Source organism: Kwoniella dejecticola, chromosome 4, assembly GCF_000512565.2.
Source record: "Kwoniella dejecticola CBS 10117 chromosome 4, complete sequence".
In the NCBI taxonomy this organism is placed as follows: domain Eukaryota; kingdom Fungi; phylum Basidiomycota; class Tremellomycetes; order Tremellales; family Cryptococcaceae; genus Kwoniella; species Kwoniella dejecticola.
This window is the reverse complement of record NC_089304.1, coordinates 1388725-1408205: the sequence shown is the minus strand read 5'-3', so window position 1 is coordinate 1408205 and position 19481 is coordinate 1388725. Positions and strand designations below refer to the sequence as shown.

Sequence of the window (19481 nt, the reverse complement as noted above, 5' to 3'; positions counted from 1 at the left end):
TAGCAGAACGAGGATGATGCAACGACAACAACAACCTTGATCGATCGAAAGCTACCCCGCACTATCTCACCCTCCGCCGGTGAATTCGGCCAGCTCTGTAAAAAATACTTTTCCACGGTGCTACGCGACTTCGTGTTTACTTCTCACGTGTTGCGCACGGACATCGTCATTGCTTCGAACCTAGAACCTTGAAGGGGAGCTCGGGCATACTCGTCTAACGATAATAATCATAATAACGCTGCAATCCATGTGAACGTAAGATATACCTATTCCACCCTCCATCTCATCGTCGTCATCATCGTTCAGCATATGCAGACTTGCGGTCATCACTTGATATCAGTTCATCTTGGATACCTTCTCATCGCCGTAGTCGATCTTGGAAGCCAAACAGAATAGACCTTCACGAAGCAAGGTCAACAAGTGCTTCTTTGGCAACACAGGATCACGGCCGTCAGTCAGCCTCCAGCATCGGCGATGTCGGGCTTCCTGCGCAAAGCATCTCTGTCGAGGAAGAAAGGGTTGAACGATGAGGCTTCTCCTCGTGTACCTTCCGCCCGGGCGGATCGACCACCGAGATCTAGAAGTGTGAGCGAGGCGAGCTCAATGAACGACAATGGGGATAATGGCAAAGTCAAGAAAAAGCATAGGTGAGTCGATATCCCAAAAATAGCTTGACAACCTCCTGCTGAACTCCGAGATCTGACGGTAGTACGCGGAAACGACTATCGTCACTCTTCTCTTCTTCGACTTCCCTGTCATCAATGGCTTCCGACCGCGATCGAGAGTCTTCACCAAATACATCGGCTCGTCCTTCGTCCAACCTTAATGTCTCTACCTCCACATCGGGCGCATCCACGCCTACGAGCTCTGTCAGTACTGGCGTACCGAGAAAGCAGCTCAATGGTAAAGGCGTGCCGCCTTCCGATCTGAAGGATGGTATGAACAACTTGAGATTAGGAACAGACGAAATACCGTTGTCCAACTCACCTGAATCGGGTAATTCGCCCACGACTTCCCTCAAAACTACTGCTGGTCCGCCGATACAACCTGTTAGTGCGGCAGGGTCCAGTCCCTCATCGTCGTTAAAAGAGCAGCCGCCCACGGAGAAAAGGATACGCAGAAGCAGTTTATACTCACAATGGGATCTAGAGAAGGTAGGACTGGAATCGGATTCGGAAAGTGAGGATGAAGACGCCTTCTTGACCCCTTCAGAGGGGTTGAGCGAGGTAGAAGAAGGCGATGAAGAGGAAGAAGAGCTCAAGAAAGATACCGCACAACCCCCTCCATACAATGCGTCTCCGTCCACCTCAGCGGCAGCGGCAGCCGTTGCTACTGGTAGCGGTATACAAAATGGATCAGCGACTCAAGGTCAATCGCTGGCAGATGCTAAGACGGTCGAGAAAGGGACAGTTGTGTCACAGGAAAAAGATGTCGCAGGTACGGGACCTTCGACAATCAAAAGATCGACGCCTACTGTGCAAGAGACCAAAGTTAGCAGAAAAGGTCAGATTCACGCTACAAAGGCTGGAGCGCTAGCCGTCGACCAGGAGAAAGCCTTGGCGACCGACATCGATGTGACCCGGGAAGCACTGAGCTTATTCCTGACTAGTCGCATGCGAGAAGCGGAAGTGTATCTGGAGAAGAAAGAGGATCAAGGTCAACACCTGTATATACAGTCAGCTCAAGGTATCATCGAGGCTCTAAAAGTGCGTCTGGCTCAAACGTTTCACTCAAACGCAGACTAAATTGCCTATGATCGCTTAACATGTATTTCGTGAAAGCTGATGATAGATAACGTCTGACTCGTTTAGGGAATGATGACATTCGATTCAATCGACTTGACCAACGCACTTGAGATATGTAAAGGGACCTCGGTCACCGCGTCGGCATTGCGGAAACCCACGGACTCACTGGTCTCGAGATTCGTCAAAGCTGGGGCTGGAGTAGCCAGAGTCAAGTCCATGACGGTCTTGGAAAGACATGCCGAGCTGGTATATGCCGAGACTAGTCTGACAAAAGCTTTGCTGGCCATAGTCAGTGGCGGAGATTGGTTGGGCTTGATCAGAGAAGCGTGAGTGAACACAAGCCCATGATTGCAGGATATGGCTGTGATCTCCATGGCATGAGGACCTGACGCAGCGCATTACAGACTGAATATGCGTGCTGCCCATGGAATATATCATATCTTACAGCAGTACCTGGAAGACGCGGATAAGAATGGATATGACGATAGCATAGATACCGATTTCAGATCGGTAAGTCCAATCCCCTCCACCCTGCATGCGGAAACGATCAGCTAACGAGCTAACGTGGTCTTGCACGATCCCATAGGGTGTCGTGCTGGGCGCAGGAACTAGCTCTCTGATGCTGTCCCTTCTGCCAGCCAAGGTGATGAAGGTGAGTGACGAGTAAAAGATTGCCTCATGTAAAGCTGATGAACGCGAGATGGTTGGGGCATAGATTGCCTCTTTGTTGGGCTACGGAGGAGACAAGGATCAAGCTCTGTTGACCCTATATTCTGCTGGAGGCTGGCATAGGGGAGAGGAGAAGCCAGACTTTGACGAGAATAATGAGGGTTTGCGAAGACCGGTCTGCGACCTGATTCTGTTGACATTCCATCTAGTCATTTCCACCTTGATGTGAGTCCCTGTTAATCCAGGCGAATGGGTAGATCGCTGATCAGCACAATGAACGTATAGGCCGGTCACTGGTATCGATGTTCCGATGGCCAAGAATATCTTAGCTTACAACTTGAGAAGGTATCCAGACGGTACATCTTATTTCTCCTGTCCTCCGTCCACTCAGAAGCTGACCACTAGGCTTCTTTGTCCAAAGGTATATTCTTCTTGTATTTCCAGGCTCGATCATACACCGCTCAATGTCAACCCGAGAATGCCAATCGTAAGTCCGCTAGAAAAGGCTAGGTCGTGGCAAGATCTGTGACTCGCTGACCTGGTACCATGAGCTAGGATCGTTGCAAAAGGCTCTCGACTCGAATTTGGAGTATATCCAACTACAGCACATGTGCCTCGTACGTCAAAACACCTGGGCATCTGAAGGAGAAATGAAAATGAAGCTAATTGCAATACATGATGAATTAGTGGGACTATGCTTGTAATTTCATGATGCTCTGCAACTGGAAAGGAGCATTGGATTGTTTCAGTATACTGAAAGAGGAGTCCAATTGGAGTCGAGCGACATATACCTAGTAAGTGACTCCTTCTGATTCAAACGTCAACTCCTATCACCTGCATGGCTTGTGTGCCCGATATTCCCGTGTCTTTTGCTGATGCTCCTTGGTAGCGCGGCGGCTGCAAGTCTTGTTCAGCTTGCACAGGAGGAGGGTGGAGATGCAACAGTCAAGCTGAAAGAAGCTGAGAAGTTCATGCAACAAATACCGAAATTGACTAAGAAGATAGCTGGAAAATCCTTGCCCATCGAAGTGAGTTAGATTAACTTGCGTCTGATCTGCCTGATCCCCTGTTCCGCATTCTTCTGTCAATGAGTCACCTTGTCACCTGTGTGCGACAGCACTCTTGGCAATTATTCACAGCTTTTCGAGATTTCGGCTGACTGGATTGTGTGCTCAGAAACTTGTGTCTCGAAAAGCACGTAAATTCCATTCGCAAGGACAGAAACTTTTCTTGCCTGCAATGGAACTGGCATATGTCTTTGGATCTTTGTCAAATACGCCCCGACGTAGCTTGCTCGGCCAATGGTTACCTAGAATTGACAAAGCTCTGCAAGGTCTCGATAGTGTTGAGCCGGAGAATTACGGGAACGGGCATGAATATTGGGATGGTTCGTGCAATATTCATTGGGGCCATTTTACAAGTAATTGATAAATCGGTGTTCCGTTTCAGATTATTGCCTGGGTCATTTCCTCCGAGGGATGTGTCAATTCATCTCGCGATATCAGGTGTGTTGGCATAGGTGATAGTGAAATGTCGCGGTTGAGGCTGATGTGGGCCTCCTTCTGATAGCCAAAGGACGCCGCACCTGAGGCGACTGAGAAGTCGCCCTCCGATCCATCAGACGATGAGTTGGACAAGGGTGCTGAAAAGGATCTGCAGGCTGTGATCCGGCATGGGCCGGATGTTGAGGTGAGCTCTTCCGCGAAACATAGCTCTAATCTACCCTTCCTGGCATCACTTCGTTCACTGGCCTCCTCCATTTCTGGGTACAAATGAGCTGATTTGCGCGTTTCCTGCCCAGTTCGATCACTATATACTGTTCCATTGCTACTATGAACTAGGTAGACTATATGCTAGGAGGGGCGACCATGAACAGGCTAAATTCCATCTTGAGGTCGTGATGGCCGGTGAGTCATCGACCTTCCCATCGGCCGGTCCAGGTTGTGTACAAAGCTGATGTTTCCCCGACAGGCAAACTACCGGATCATAACCCCTATATGGCGAAAGCTAGCGGGAAGTACTCCTTGGAAGGAGCATTATTGCTGAAGACACACGCAGCGCTTGTTGGAGTCAAGGAGAATGAGAAGAAGTGATCCGTTTGGAGAAGGTGTAATTGAAGCGAGCGCATTGGCGGCTGCCCCAGACATGTAGTCTGGCTACTGCGAGGGAATTTCCATAAGATTTGCTTCAGGGCTATTAGGGTGCCTTATGGGACGACCGGTCTTGTTTGATAGCTGGAAATCGTAAAGAAGCATCTCACCATTGGCTAGATATCACATTCCAGATATCTGAACGGATTATATACTAAGGACCGATGGATCGACAACTATCGTCCATGCATCGCTTCGCAATTCCTCTTATTGACGGCTTACGATTGCATAGCACTATGACCCCGTAGTAGCAAGCCACGTACCCTCCCGTTGAATGCAAAGGAAGATGGACCAGTCTACAGATTGACGATACTACACTACCTGTTCCGACCTCTTCTCGCCAGCCATATCGACATGAGTCTGTCTTCGCATCAGGTCCTTCCCATTATGTTGCTTTTCTTCACCATTCCCAGCTCCGGGTCCCATATCTGGATCACCGGTCGCTTGCTCTGTCATTTCCCTCTGCCTATCGTTCTCATCCTTTCCCACTACACCCAAGCCCCTCAAAGCTACCCAAGCGATCAAAGCGCCGAACCAACACCCACCTGCACTCAGCCAGAAGGAAGCCTGCAGTCCAGTCAAGTACGCTTGCGTCTCGGGTATCTTGATAGAATCGGAGAGAGCGATCTCATGCTTGTACTGAGAATAGGAGATGATGGAGCTCAATGCCAGGCCAACTGATGCTCCTAGTCTCTGGATAGTCGAGAAAAGACCACTGGCGACGCTGTATTCGTCTGGAAGTGAGTAAGCGGATACGAAGATCAGGCCTGTAGGTAGGAAGCTGGATTTTTCGAGGCAATCTGGAAGTCAGCTTTTTGGCTATTTGACACATGATACAATCAAAATACTTATCACGGCACAATCGGCAAGTTGGAAAGGGTTATAAACCACGGAACTCACAGATCCACGCCGAAGACGACGAGCCACATTCCATGAAAAGGTAATTTCCAGTAACTCGTCTCTCCGTCCGAAAGCGCAAAACACATATTTCCGAATCTTGAATGTCGGGTCAGCAAGATCCGTATTCAGCTCAATTTAGCTCGTGGCAACATAAGCTTAACCAGACGGTGTGTGATATGTGACTCTCACAACAGGGGGCTAACTCACCCACAAGCCAGTAGACCGAATATTATAAGCCAATAGGCCGGAACTCTGTGTATGAGTAGGACTATCAAGATCGAAGCGATGATACCTGATACTTCGATCGGTATGAACCTGAGCATCGTGCCCACCGGACCGACCTGCTGAACTTCTTGAAAGAACAGGGTAGCATTGTACAATGCAGGCTGAGCAAAACGGACTTGATGAGCTTGTGAGAAGAGCATGAGTGATCCGACTAAGACTCACGAAGAATCCCATGATAATCATGAAACTGGTAAAATACAGTGCAGCCAGCTTACCGTTCGCCCTGGTCCACAGAGCCAGTCGCATCAGAGGCAGGTGTTCTGTTCTGGTGGCGACGTGGTGTTCCCAAAAGAAGAAAGCGGTGGTGAGCACGATGCCTACAACCAGGAGGGCGATGATGTCTACATTGTGGGGAAGCCAGAAGTACGTATCAGCTCGTGAGCTCGTGAGCTGGTCACCTCGTCAATTTTAGAGATCCTGAGCCTGTCCTCCTGTGACGAGTAATCAGCCCAATGTAGCAGCAACTTACAGCTTGTTCGCCAACCGTTCGGCGCACTCTGAGCATCACTGATAGCGAATAGAAACAATACCAAACCAATAGTGATCAAAGCTGCACCTGGCCAATCTACCTGACTGTCCTCGGTGTGCGACTTGTCAGAGGGTATGACAACGATGACTGAAATGGTGCTAAGGATACCTATCCCAGCTACAAAGAACAAGGCTGATCGCCAGGTGTACCTGTACATCTTGGTTGTTCAGTATTTGTCTATACATCACTCGCAAGCGTTGATGTTTACTTTGACTCACTTGACATAAGAGACGAACAGACCACCAATGACCAAGCCTAAGATACCCCCGAGGGAGAATCCAGCTGAGAAACAGGCGAATACCCTTGATCTGGCTTTGTCCGTGAACAAGTCCGCTATAATTCCAGTTGTACTTGGGGTTCTAAGTAGCGTGAGTACAACTGGTCAGTCAGCATCTGCGTGAATTGAATTCGAGTCTTCGTAACCCCCAGGAAATATAGTATCTTGATATGTGTAGGTAGAGGCAGCAAATCGTGCTATTGGAGGGACTTACGACATGGCGACTCCACATCCAGCTAATGCTCTACTGACAATCAAACCTTCTGCATTCTGCATAAATCCTCCGGCTAAGCTGAAAATAGTGAAGATAGCCATTCCAAGTAACATCACTCGCTTCCTTCCGTAGATATCGGCGATTCGGCCGCTGAGAAGCAATAAGCTGATTGTGAAACAAGAGAATCAGCTAAATCATGTCTTCCTTTCATCAATCTCATCAGAAGCATTACGAGAGAGCGGACCTGAGTCGAAATGAGACGAGACGAGACGGACAACACGCCTCGCAAAGCTGCACTCACCACCCGCAAGACAGGTTATAGGACGAGATGATCCATTGCAGATTACTTTCAGACACTTCTAGCTCTTCTTGGATGGTAGGCAAAGCGATGTTGAGGATCTGACCACTGCTAGACGTGAGGATCGTGGTGAGGGTCACGGTGATCGTGATGAGTACCTGCTGTGTCAATTTCAACTCGGTCGCGGCCGTCTCCTCTGTTGAAGGATGGACCTCGTTGGACGGACCAGTGTCGTTGTTGATGTCAGTGTCCGGAGGAAGGGGTGAAGATGCGATTGGGTTATCTCGGTGATTGGGGTGGGAGTGTGACTGGGCGGAAGTGATAGTGCTTCGTCTATCATGATGCGCCTTGTTCGCGAGGTTGTCATCGTTACAGACAGGGTTGGGGGCCTTTCTTGACATCTAAGAGGTCACAGTCGACATGTATCAGATGGCAAATGTCAAGATGGGTGCTCGGAATTGGTAGGGTGCATCAACATCAGATGTTGACTTCATTCCCATTTTGAGATATCATTCACTGTAGTCAAGACGAGTCAAGGTCCGAACATGTATCCTCAGCTTTGATATTCTCGTCCGTCGTCATCGGACAGAGGAGGGTCAGTCGTTGTCAGTCAAGTAGTCGACTGTTGCTCGATAGGTGACTTGCCCAGAGGAACAAAATTACCGCGTATTGATATGTATGTCTTGAGCACTGTATTCATATTTCCTTGTTCCTTACAAGTTGAAGGTAGTGTTAGTCCGATACTTGAGACCCGCGATGTGTTCAACAGATTCCTTGGGTGCGTCCTTCGATATATCGAACCGCGTTCATTCAACGCTGATCCATTCGACCGCGGCAGCGACATCTCTTTCAATCTCATAATTTCGATTTTATAGAGGCGTAGGATCACCTCGGAGGTCCGATGCCGATGTATGTAGTAGAGGTTTCCAGGTCGCCAATCGTGTGAACGACAGTAGGCTTACCATCTGGGGAATATGCTTCCGACTCAGCACACGGAGTTCACGTCTACATGTTACAGGACTGTGGATCTCTCCACTTCCCCAGGCACTCATCGTTATCGCCTTAGCCTTCCATGACCTGCATGCATCTGCTGGGGCCAGGAGCTCATTTATCTGATCTACCCGTAAACCCTTAATTGCAGGACTGTGCTTTACACTAAAATTAATATACATGACGTCACAAAATGATTTGCGCCACTTATCATTATTTGTCCAATGGTCGGTACTCCGGAAGGTAACATCCGCTCGTGAGAAGTAATGAGGATGGAGGGATGCAGATCTTTTCGTTCTTCCTGCTTCTAAACCCACTACTCGTACCCATAATATACACCGATACAAACCCATAATTCTGAAAGGTAGAGCTCTATAATCAACATGTCAGTAGATATCCCAGCACCTCACGTACCAGGCTCTTCAGCCGTTGCTCAACCATCAGTCCCCTCAACTTCGACTTCCGCTGCTGCTGCTGCTTCAGCCCCACCAGCTGAGGTTCCCGGGGCACCTGTTCTGGGTGGAGAGGTCTTACCTAAACCCGTTACTCCTGCCGAGGCCATCACTGCCGAACCAGCAAAGGCTCTTGACCCAATTGCTGAGCCTACTATCCTGGACAAAGCTCAAGCGTTAGCTAAGCCTGTGAGTTGTGCTTCTCTAGCCAGATAGCGGCCCAGGCATATCGATATCTGGAATGAGTGCTGACGCGGCATGAACAAATATCCGATATAGTACCTCGAGAAAGTCGAGCCTTACGTGCATAAAGCCCAAGAAGCTACCAAGCCTTACACCGACAAAATCGAGGCTAAGACCAAGGAGATCATCGATAAGATTGAGGTGAGCGAGAGTAATCACTTGATGATATCCAGCTTATTTCCTCGGGATGTGGACCAGAAGAGATATGCTGACTCCTTCTCCACTGGTAATGCAGGGTAACGCTCCTTCCACTACCGCAGCCCCAACTTCAAACAATACAGCTGAACGGACTCTCGATAATGCTTCCACCACCACCTCCGAGGCAAGCGAGAAAGCCAAGGGTATCTTCGAGCAAGGGTTGAGCGCCGTCCAAGTAAGTCCTCTTCGAATGGCGCAGAAGGGTCATTCCTCGTATTCCTATCCTTGGCTGACAAATTGGGGTTCTAGTCCACCTTCACCCAAATCACCCATACCATTGACGAGAAGACTGCTTCTCCCACTCACCCGGGCTTCATCACTCAGGTGACCAATGCTGCTCAGAAAGTAGGCGAGAAAATTGAGAAGGCTATGAACGACGTGAGTGTCGGCTCTCGACATTCGCTGTACCGTAATTGCTATACGAGTATGCTGATAGACGGCAAACTGTTCTAGGTCGATAACAACACGACGCCTTCTGCTCACCCTGTGCAAACTACCACCAACACTGTACCTCATATACCCCCTGTTCCTCTCTAGAGCAATTGACGGGGATGGAGTCGGAAGCAGAATGGTAAATATCTCAATTACATTTAGTCAAGTTGTAAAAACTAGCTAGTCGACGCGAATTTTGAAGAGGAGGAGAGTTGTCTAAAGAATGACTGAACGAAAGAATCGAGTATGCAACGCTAAATATACATACTCCATCATTCAAATACCTTGGACAATTTGAGCGTCAGCAATAAGTGGACACTTGATCAGAAATAGCAGCAAAGCAGATTAGATCGATATAAATACTTGATTTTCGCCCTACGGCGGCCTGTTAGCTTGTGTCGCGCGACAAATGAAAATGTCGCGGGGCGGTGCATTGCGCATGACTTGCTATGACCATTGGCATCATTCAAGCTTGACATATGACCACACAGACGACTCTTTGGGCCTTTGCAGCAATCGCTTGAGCTACACCACGTATGTATGTACGAAGCATCAGCTGCTTTACCTACTGAGATGTGTTGACATGCAGGAGAAGGCAGTAGGCCAAGCCAATCTGTTTGTGCTTGTATGGGACGAGTGACGCGTGCCAGTGAACGGGAATATACGGCGTTATGAAGGCAATATTTAATTCCGCCACCGCGTAGTAGTAGTAGTATTGTGCCACTTTTAGGTTGTTAGATTGAATCCAGTCCCAAGCAAGTAGTGCAGTTCTTCATACATACACACACAATTCATCCATTCCATCCACTGACCACCGCGTGTCACTCTCATCCACATCAATCATCTCACAAGTCATCTATATCATAGCACATTGAGTCAAATCAAATCTTACTCTGATATACGAGCAACAATATCCTCCTGCCTGCCACGCAGACTAAGGCAACAGATACAACCCAAGAGGACACGTAGGGGTCAACGAAGGGCAAGGTAAGTTTCCCACTTGAAAGAATCGACAATTTATCGTTGGAGTCATTGGAGGGAGATGAAGAGTCCGCGGGAATAAGCCTTGTCATCATCCTCCCGCATCAGTCAACTTCATGCATTAGAGAACCTGCCATGCCATCGACAAGAAGGAACAGGATGTTGATGCAATCATAATATGACAGGCAAACCACCATTAAATACCGTTTCTCAAATACCGTCAACGTCGATACCCACAACACAGCTCCCATCTATTCATTCGTTACCCCGACCTGACCAATCATTTCTTCTTCTCCGGGACACACGTCATACTGTTCTTCTGCTCATCAACGCATTTCCGCTGCTCATCGGTCAAGCGCACGCGCACCAGAATATCCAGGACCGAGAAGAGCAAAGATATAACATAGATACACAGGTTCAAATTTTCATTTCGTCCAAAGGATAGTCGTGAGTCCTCATTCCATCTGTCCACAAAGATCAAGTCCCATGTACCCCAATCTTCGTCACTCTTAACGAGATTTCCATTGCACATGGGGCTTCCCTCCGCAAACGCGCTGGGTCTGGGAGAGCTCGACTCCAAGGTCGGGAATTTTAGCCGTCTACATCTATCTGTCTCGCGGAGAATCGCGCACCCATTCCTACTAAGGACAAAGCTGACATCGTACATCCTTTGGTATCTTGTCAGCAGACATCCATTCCCTCCAATCTTCGACTGCTTCCTTCATCCACCTATCCACGTTCCATATAGACCAATATGGGCGAACAACAAAACGAGATCGACTTGGATTCCGTTATTGATCGACTATTGGAGGGTGAGTGCACCCGTCAGACTGATTTCAGTCGCCTCAGGATGATCATGTGCTGATGGAATTGCTGCGGTAGTACGAGGAAACAGACCGGGTAAAGCTGTACAATTAGCAGAATACGAGATCAAGTATCTTTGCACAAAAGCAAGGGAAATCTTTATCAGTCAACCTATCTTGCTCGAGCTGGAAGCCCCCATCAAGATATGCGGTGAGTAATATGTCCTGATTTCACGCTTCCTCACTTCTTCCCGTTTCAATTACGGATTACAATGCTGACGTCGCAACAAACACGACTTACAGGTGATATCCATGGACAATACTATGACCTGCTGAGACTGTTCGAATACGGTGGTTTCCCTCCCGAAGCAAATTACTTGTTCTTAGGAGATTATGTGGACAGAGGAAAACAATCACTCGAGACTATCTGTTTGCTTCTCGCATACAAAATCAAGTACCCTGAGAACTTCTTCATCCTGAGAGGTAACCACGAATGTGCCAGTATCAACAGAATTTATGGATTTTACGACGAATGTGAGTTGCCTTTGCCTCCGTCTCGATAGCACGCTCTTCGTGTTGTAGATAAGAAAGGAACACGTGGAATTGGATTATGCTGACTGAGTGGTGCTTTGGTGCAGGCAAGCGACGTTATAACATCAAATTGTGGAAGACGTTCACCGATTGCTTCAACTGTTTACCAATTGCTGCTATCATCGATGAGAAGATCTTCACAATGCACGGTGGTCTGGTCAGTGGCTTCCACTTGGAAGTTGCGACGAAGTTGCGACTGCTTGAAGCTGACCGGTGTTGAATCTTTCCAGAGTCCCGATCTACAAAGCATGGAACAGATTAGAAGAGTGATGAGACCAACGGATGTACCTGATACAGGTAAGCCATTGTTCTCCTTTCCATCTCCCAGCCTGAGCAGCTAGCTGAATTCGATATGACGCTTCTTAGGTCTCCTTTGTGATCTACTGTGGTCCGATCCCGATAAGGATATCACAGGTTGGAGCGAGAATGATCGAGGTGTATCATTCACATTCGGTCCGGATGTGGTTTCGCGATTCCTGCAGAAACACGATATGGATCTGATCTGTCGAGCACATCAAGTGAGTCCGCTTTCCATGGTGTCACGTCGCAGGACACGCACGGATGTGGCTAATCATTGATTGCTATACCCTCAGGTGGTGGAAGATGGTTATGAGTTCTTTGCGAAACGTCAACTGGTCACTCTATTCTCGGCTCCTAATTACTGTGGAGAGGTGTGTTTCTCGGTATAATAACCCCTTCGTGAGATGGAAAGCTCATGTGGTTTTTCGATAGTTCGATAATGCTGGTGCGATGATGTCCGTGGACGACACTTTGCTGTGTTCATTCCAAGTGAGCTATGGTCTTCCCTGATTTCTAATTTGATTGCCTATGAGGAACTGAACTGGACTGACCAATTACCTGCCAACCAGATCCTCAAACCGGCCGAAAAGAAGGCTCCGAAATATGGGGGATACGGTGCCAGCGGACGGCGTCAGTGATCTCCTTTCAAACAAACATCCTGAACCTGAACCTGAATTGAACGAGATTTCATACTTTCTTGAGTCCGTTTAAATTACTATCTCTACCCCTCATTCATTGTTATTTCCCTTTGACATGCGCTATTGAATGCGATAGCGTTCCGATTGACGCTGTCTCGCTTCAAGGCCTTCCCCCTCTTAATTCATCTATTTCTTTTTCGCTTCATACGTGTTCGTATTCCGTCAACCTGAGAGCCCCCTTCTTGGGAAGGGTGGTCCCACTTCAATTTGCCCCAAACCAAATATACAACCTTTATCGATCTCGTACTCGTTCCGCTTTCAAGTCTCATGGACAGGGACATCACACTGACTATCACGCCATGCTTCATCCGTATAGCTGCTGTAACACCACCACGTAAACAAAAGGGAGGGAAGAAACCATAGATATACATATAAACGCAATTCCTCAATTTCTTTTCCTCTTTTCTCATTCATCAATCTTTCCACTCATTCTACGAACAATATAACCCAAGGAACACCGATCAATCAACCAATCAGATGACCAACCAACTGGTTCAATTATGAACGACGAACGATGAATGCTGGCCACGGATCGGTCTATCAGTGGAGAGGCAGAGCAGTGATTTTCGAAGGCGTGCAAGACTTTCCCGGCAATCTGATTTGAGATTAGTTGGAAATTTGACCGCATTGAGCAGAGGAGTGAGAGATTAAGAGGAATTGGGAGAGGAGTTTACAACAGCTTTAAGTGACTTCAGCTCGTTTCTTATTTTTTCCAACTTATAAGAACTGTTCGGTTCGGTTCGTGCTCAGTCATGTAAATATGTGATATGTTTTCTGCATTTCCACTCTCATCATCCAAACGTTACGTTCATTGTTCATCGCTCATTGCCCGTGGTTCATGGCCAGTATGACTCGCTCTTTTTCGTTTCGATTCACGCAGCAACAGCGAGCTCAATGAGCAAGCAGTACTTCTCAAACCTTTATACAATTCAATTCTCCCTGTGCTCTCATGTTTTACATCTGATGTGCACTCATGTTTTACATCCCACACCGAATAGTCAATGAGATCAACATCAAAACATCGAGAGCCCCCAGATCACTTGATCGGCTTATGCCATGTATAGCGAGACGGGATGAGATTACACTGATGAGTGGTGTCTGACTTGCTCTTACTCTTGCACTTGCATGAGCATATCCCTTAAATCCGTGATGATTTGTCCCAGATCTGGTTTTCTGATTTCGGCCGCGGCAGGGTAAGGGAACCCTGAGGAAATCACTCAGGAGTTCGAGGTCTATTTACTATTTTTCCGTAACAGGCCAAGCAAGATTTGATCATTGAAAATTTGATGGTACGAGTGAGCGAGTATGCAGGTCATCGTGGGCCCACATGCACTTCCATTTGATCCGATGCGATGCAATACCGTCGCAGTACCCTAGCTTCTGGTATTATTCCCATGTCCCCGTCTCACCGCTCAAGCAGCAGCTATCGAGGTGATTCGAGCAAGGAAAGCAATAGGATCTACGTATTTCCTCCTCCTTCTTCTGCTTCCTCCGTAAACTACGGCTTTTCGCCTCTCTAACACCGCTGCTTGTCTGTTGTCTGTTGAACGTCATCTTTTCGAGTTTTTCCCTGTTGGCATGAAATGCATAACGCATAACCACGCAGGTGTATCGAAGTATCAGCCATCCACGCTGAGTTTGTTCGAAACTTGAGGTTCGTGATTGCGAGGACCTTTGCGAATGTCGGTCTGATCAGAATGCCTGTCGAGCTGTATCTTTCCAGATTGCTTGTCTGTCTGACCACCAGGGAAGGATTATGGATTTTCGAATTTTTCCATCTCTTCTTAGCGTATTTCTTTCCCCACGAAATTACTCCTGAACGAACGAACAACCTGAAGGCACGACACGATCACAGGTTTAACAGGAGAACTATTCCCCGACTTTCAGTTTGATCTTCTTGCTCTAGCAAAATTCGAAAACAAATTTACATATATACTTTACTAAAAAGTCAAGGTTGAAAACCGATCACAGCCGATCCGCTTCGTTGCATGGCCAAGTCAAATCAGTCAGCCAGTCAGTCAATCAGTGCACAGATCAGATTAGTCACCTGTCCTGTAACTCATCAGAAAACATCACCTGCATTTGGGAACAAGACTTCAACAGTCCTCCAGTGATCAATTGTCTTCTCTAAAAAAGCATTCACCCTTCCGATATCGGAACGAGTCAAGCAGCGAAGCGGATTCAAATTTGCACTTGCGTCTGAGGATATTTCTCTCCCGACAGCAAGATTCAACTTGCAAAATACAAGAATAGGGCGAGATCTATGGCAAGAGAGGTACATGTACAGATATGACAACGACTCAGGCGACACCACTACCACCATCTCATCAAACGCCGCACGCATCACTGCATCGTTTCTCACCATCAGGATCGAGTCGTATATACCATAGCAGTAGCATTTCACCGGTGATTTCGAATTCACCTCCACCCGATAATTTCAATCCTCCATCAGCATCAACATCAGCTGCTGCAAAAACAGTAAATGTAAATACCGTTTCGGAATGGAGTACGAATCCATTTTCATTTTCAACCGATAATCAAAACGATCCTTTAATTCACCACGACCACGACCCCGACCCCGACCACGACCACGACTCTCATCATCAGCGACATCAACAGTCACTTTCGAATTCTGCTTCGAAGACGACAAGCTCTTCTTCCGGTTCGATGCGTAAACCTCATCCACACTCGACCGCAAGCTCGCCATATGATATTAGGACGGATATTCGGATCAACCCTATAAATCATGGTTATTTCTCTGCTGCCAAATCAGGCCTAACGCCAACGACAAATCCGGCATCAGTCTCTGGCTATGGCTCCGGAATCACATCGTCAGACTTGAATTCACTCCTAGACTCTCAGCCGACTTCTAGCTTGGGGCTAGATATGGAAGGAGGAAAGAGAAACGCTAGTAGTGAACCTAAGGACAAAGCACAGGATAAGGATAAGGAGGGAAGAACGATCAAATCTGATCATCCAAAGTGAGTTTTGGAGGTCCTTCGCTGCGGCAAAGAAGACCCTTCTCCTTGCATATTGGCGTGACTGCCATATGGTAGACATCGACGTTGTTTTCGGAGTCATCTTTTGGCGCTGTCTTGGTCTGCGTATACACACAACAAATATCCTTATCAGCGAACATGCCTTCTCGGCACTGTTCGATCGGTCGTGCATGGTCCATCAGAACCAGATCCATCAGCACGCGGCACTTTCCAAACCTCACTCCTTCTTTTGACGATGTTGCGAAGAGCCAGACGTCCCAAGCTTTGATCCTTTACACGGACAGAAGGATCTTTTCTTCTTTGCCGTGTTTTACCTGACCACATCATTCTCATGGCTCTTGATGCCTTGCACAAATCGTCACTTCTCGCTGTCCCACTCTACTTTCTATCCGACTGTAAATCTAAACTACCATATCATATGCTGACCATGCCATTCCATTGCTCTCATCATGAATCACCAACCTCGCTCGATGCATCGCAGCACGATGAAGTCTCATCCACCACCAGATCCTCGCTATCCCTACGCAAATTTACTTCAACCTATACCTCTTGATATCCATTCTCAACCTCAACCTCCTGCTCAATCATCTTCCTCTCTGGCAGGAGGTCCCGCATCCGCATCCACAAGCCTATATCACCAACCGTCTTCAGCTACCTCCTCGACACCTACTTCAGCCTATTTCCCCAATGCCGGTCTACTAGATATACCCCTACCAGATCAAGCGGCCCAGTCAAGCAGTATGAGCAACAATTCGAACCTGAATTCTAGCTCGGACTCATACACCAATCCAACTAAAGCGGACATTTTACGTAGACACTCGATATCACGGTCGTATTGGGATGACCCGTCGCCTGAACAGGAATCGCTGCTAGCTTCTGCACCTAACTCAGCCAAGAACTCGCCCTCGTCCGGAAATCAAGGAGGTGAAGTGCCGAAAACGAGTGGGAGAAGCGGACAGAAACGGCGCCAGAAGTACACGAGAACGAGGACGGGTTGTTTGTGTTGCAGAGCTAGGAGAATAAAGTGTGATGAAGGTAGACCTACTTGCAAACGGTGTATCATCGCCAAAAAGGAGGTGAGCGTTCGGTTCAGTTTTATCTGAACCTATGAGTATATGTTTTAGTCTGACGCGATTCAATGCTGATGAGCTCCTTTTCTCATGCAGTGTCAATATCCCGATCCGGGAGAGGGTGAAGCCAAGAGACCCAGTGGAAAAGGTAAACACGGATCAAGGGGTGATTCTGATGCGAGCGAAAGTGAAGAAGAGGATAGACCAGCTGCGAAGCGTCGAAGGTCGGACGCAGGTAAAGGCAAAACGTGAGTGTTCAACCCATTCAACCTCTGGGACCGAATAGCAATGTTGTCTGACTTTGTATGATGTTCGTGGTAGACCTCCCGACCAAGTGCCAGGTATACCTTACTCTTCACCTGATGATGGGAACGGGACAGGCTCAGCAGCTTTGGGAGAAGTAGCTTGGGACGCAAGTTTCGTTAATCCAGCTACCACAATCAATGGTTCTTCCAACTCCAATCTCGACTATGATTCGGGCCTTGCGATCGGTACGGGTTTAGCCAGTTCGGGAGAACAGTATCTCGCTGGGCAAATAGGAAAGCAGGAATGGGCTACTTCAGAAGGGGGCGGCGCTCCTATGTTGACGACTCCGAACTGTAAGTCTCTCGATCCCCTGTCCTGTATCAGCCTTGCAAAGACAGTGACGGCCCCCTGATGATGTATCGGTTATAGTCCTCCTACCTTGGTTTCCTACTGCTGAGGAACGGAGTCTAATTCTCCACTATTGCGCCAATGCGGCCTCACTTATGATGGCTATACCGAGTGGCTTGAATCCGATGTTAGCCATTAACTTACCATTGGCTTTGGACTCGCCAAGAGGTAAGCTGGACCCTCCGCCGCTTTACTATGCACAGTCAGCTGACGCATATCTCGTGTTAGGTCTCAATCCTTCCGCGGATGCACTTCGAGTGGCTCTCCTGGGGACTGGAGCTATCCATCAAGCGTTCTTATTAGCTCGATCTGGCGTAGCGAACCATCAGACCGCCGCGATGTTCCAATACGCCAGCACGTTGCGAGATACCGGGAAAGAGATGGTGCGAAGAGCAGTGCGGGATGGCAATGGAGCAATGACGGACGCTGCTCTTGGAGCGAGTACTGCCTTGGGAACTATCGATATCTTCTTTGGGGGAAGTGGCTGGATGGACAATTTCAACCTTGCGAAAGAAATGGTCGCTCTGTAAGTCCAGTATCTTTCCTTGTCTGCGAATCAATAATTCAGGACTAACATTCGGACATCCTTCGTAGACGAGGCGGTCCTGCAGAAATGCTCAAGAATTCTGAACCTCGGAAATTGACGGATGGAGTCACTGTCTCGCCTGCTCGACTTATGCTTGAGATCTTGGCTATATACGAGACGTTCAGTGAGTGGTAAAACAATCACGGACGGAAAAGCTGCTGACGGACATAATCAGGTTGCTTGACTACTGGTCAAGAGCCGGACCTGTTCAGCGATAGATGGGAGAGTTGGTGGTTGGAAGCCAGTCGGTCGACATACGAGGAACATTCGGTGGAGAAGCAATTTGGAAGTGAGTCTGCTTCTGTCTTTGTCAAGTCAAGTCCAGTCGCGTACGACAGAGAATCTGACCCTTGTCTGGCTTGAACAGTGTCAAGAATCATGGTACTCCTTTTCGCTAGAGTAACTCGTCTTTTAGCCAGGGTATCAAGGTCGAAACTCCTAATTACCGAATCTCCTCCCACAAATTTATCATTGACCGACCCCTCCACGACCCCCTTCGGCTCATCGGATAGTCTTTTGAGCTCCTTGGCGAGAGGTCTGACAGCTGAGAAAGACCTTGATCCGCTCGTCATCGAGGCCAGACAGCTCAACAGGGATGTCGACGCTTGGATCGATAGTCTGCAGTTGAGTACCCTTGAGCACGAACGTGTGCAAGTGGGCAACCGGGCTTATGCGTATGCTATGAAGGTGAGTTCCCCTGTCCGAACTGGCTCACATGAGACTAAGGTATCTCGCCAGAGAAGGATGTCGTCAACTGATACTAGAGAAGAGGTTCGCGCTGACATCAAATTCTGCAATCTGGCAATAGATCTTACTCCTCACAATGGTGTTCAAATATCCGAGAGAAGATCTCCGAGTACAGAATGCCGCTCAACAGGTTTTGCAACATTGTTCATGGTCTACAGCAGCACTCGGAATGTCTATCGAGTGAGTTGTTCACTTCTTCGCCTTTCTCCGAAGCGTCACGCAATTGACAATGAGCGTAAATGCCTTGCAGCTTGACGTGGCCAGCGATCATAGCTGGATCGTGCGTTAACGGAGCGTCTAGACAATGGGTATCAACACTTCTTGAAGGTTTCAAGTGAGTCCGAGTCGGGATTGACGTTGATGCGATGCATTGTCACAGTGTAACAAATGCTTCGTCGTACGCAGGACACAGAAGCTGATTACTGTCGTGTTTTCGTGCGTAGGTCTCAATGCTGTTTCGACATCGAGACTGCGAATAGAATAATCCTGGAGGTATGGAGAAGAGCGGATGCAGGTGAACGTAGAGCGGATTGGAAGAATGTGTGCGATGATTTAGGTCTACAAGTACTGTGAGTGCCCTTCTCTCCGCCTTTTTCTCGGCCTCGGCGTTCCGCTTTTTCTTTCACCCTTCTTCGTTCTCCATCTCGGCGGAATGAGGAATGCTAATTGT

The 19481-nt window shown here is 48.1% G+C and overlaps 6 protein-coding genes across 6 annotated transcripts; 5 read left to right on the top strand and 1 right to left on the bottom strand.

The window, feature by feature from the left end:
- Positions 1-474: 474 nt before the first annotated feature.
- I303_103789 (uncharacterized protein) lies at positions 475-4507 on the top strand (the record flags this gene model as incomplete). Its single annotated transcript, XM_018407123.1, has 16 exons — positions 475-647; positions 710-1706; positions 1812-2071; positions 2150-2255; positions 2332-2397; positions 2461-2639; positions 2700-2770; positions 2836-2901; positions 2970-3031; positions 3102-3208; positions 3304-3442; positions 3591-3801; positions 3864-3919; positions 3984-4103; positions 4216-4321; positions 4386-4507. The coding sequence occupies 16 exons, from the start codon at positions 475-477 to the stop codon at positions 4505-4507; spliced, it is 2841 nt and encodes a 946-aa protein (XP_018263931.1).
- Positions 4508-4876: 369 nt separating this feature from the next.
- On the bottom strand, positions 4877-7468 carry I303_103788 (uncharacterized protein; the record flags this gene model as incomplete). The annotated part of the gene is made up of 8 exons (XM_018407122.1): positions 4877-5345; positions 5465-5560; positions 5672-5850; positions 5912-6090; positions 6219-6427; positions 6497-6637; positions 6770-6934; positions 7071-7468. The coding sequence occupies 8 exons, from the start codon at positions 7466-7468 to the stop codon at positions 4877-4879; spliced, it is 1836 nt and encodes a 611-aa protein (XP_018263930.1).
- A 972-nt stretch (positions 7469-8440) lies between these two features.
- I303_103787 (uncharacterized protein) lies at positions 8441-9487 on the top strand (the record flags this gene model as incomplete). The annotated part of the gene is made up of 5 exons (XM_018407121.1): positions 8441-8698; positions 8789-8893; positions 8988-9125; positions 9200-9328; positions 9404-9487. The coding sequence occupies 5 exons, from the start codon at positions 8441-8443 to the stop codon at positions 9485-9487; spliced, it is 714 nt and encodes a 237-aa protein (XP_018263929.1).
- Positions 9488-11117: 1630 nt separating this feature from the next.
- Positions 11118-12695, top strand: I303_103786 (serine/threonine-protein phosphatase PP1; the record flags this gene model as incomplete). Its single annotated transcript, XM_018407120.1, has 9 exons — positions 11118-11175; positions 11246-11377; positions 11470-11700; positions 11805-11914; positions 11988-12054; positions 12124-12275; positions 12351-12428; positions 12490-12546; positions 12627-12695. 9 exons carry the CDS (start codon positions 11118-11120, stop codon positions 12693-12695), a joined length of 954 nt encoding a protein of 317 aa, XP_018263928.1.
- A 2349-nt stretch (positions 12696-15044) lies between these two features.
- Positions 15045-15740, top strand: I303_103785 (uncharacterized protein; the record flags this gene model as incomplete). Its single annotated transcript, XM_018407119.1, has 1 exon — positions 15045-15740. One exon carries the CDS (start codon positions 15045-15047, stop codon positions 15738-15740), a length of 696 nt encoding a protein of 231 aa, XP_018263927.1.
- Positions 15741-16239: 499 nt separating this feature from the next.
- Positions 16240-19384, top strand: I303_103784 (uncharacterized protein; the record flags this gene model as incomplete). The annotated part of the gene is made up of 11 exons (XM_065968841.1): positions 16240-16830; positions 16921-17072; positions 17146-17423; positions 17500-17646; positions 17707-18004; positions 18073-18188; positions 18240-18353; positions 18432-18751; positions 18873-18991; positions 19062-19145; positions 19255-19384. The coding sequence occupies 11 exons, from the start codon at positions 16240-16242 to the stop codon at positions 19382-19384; spliced, it is 2349 nt and encodes a 782-aa protein (XP_065824913.1).
- Positions 19385-19481: the final 97 nt, after the last annotated feature.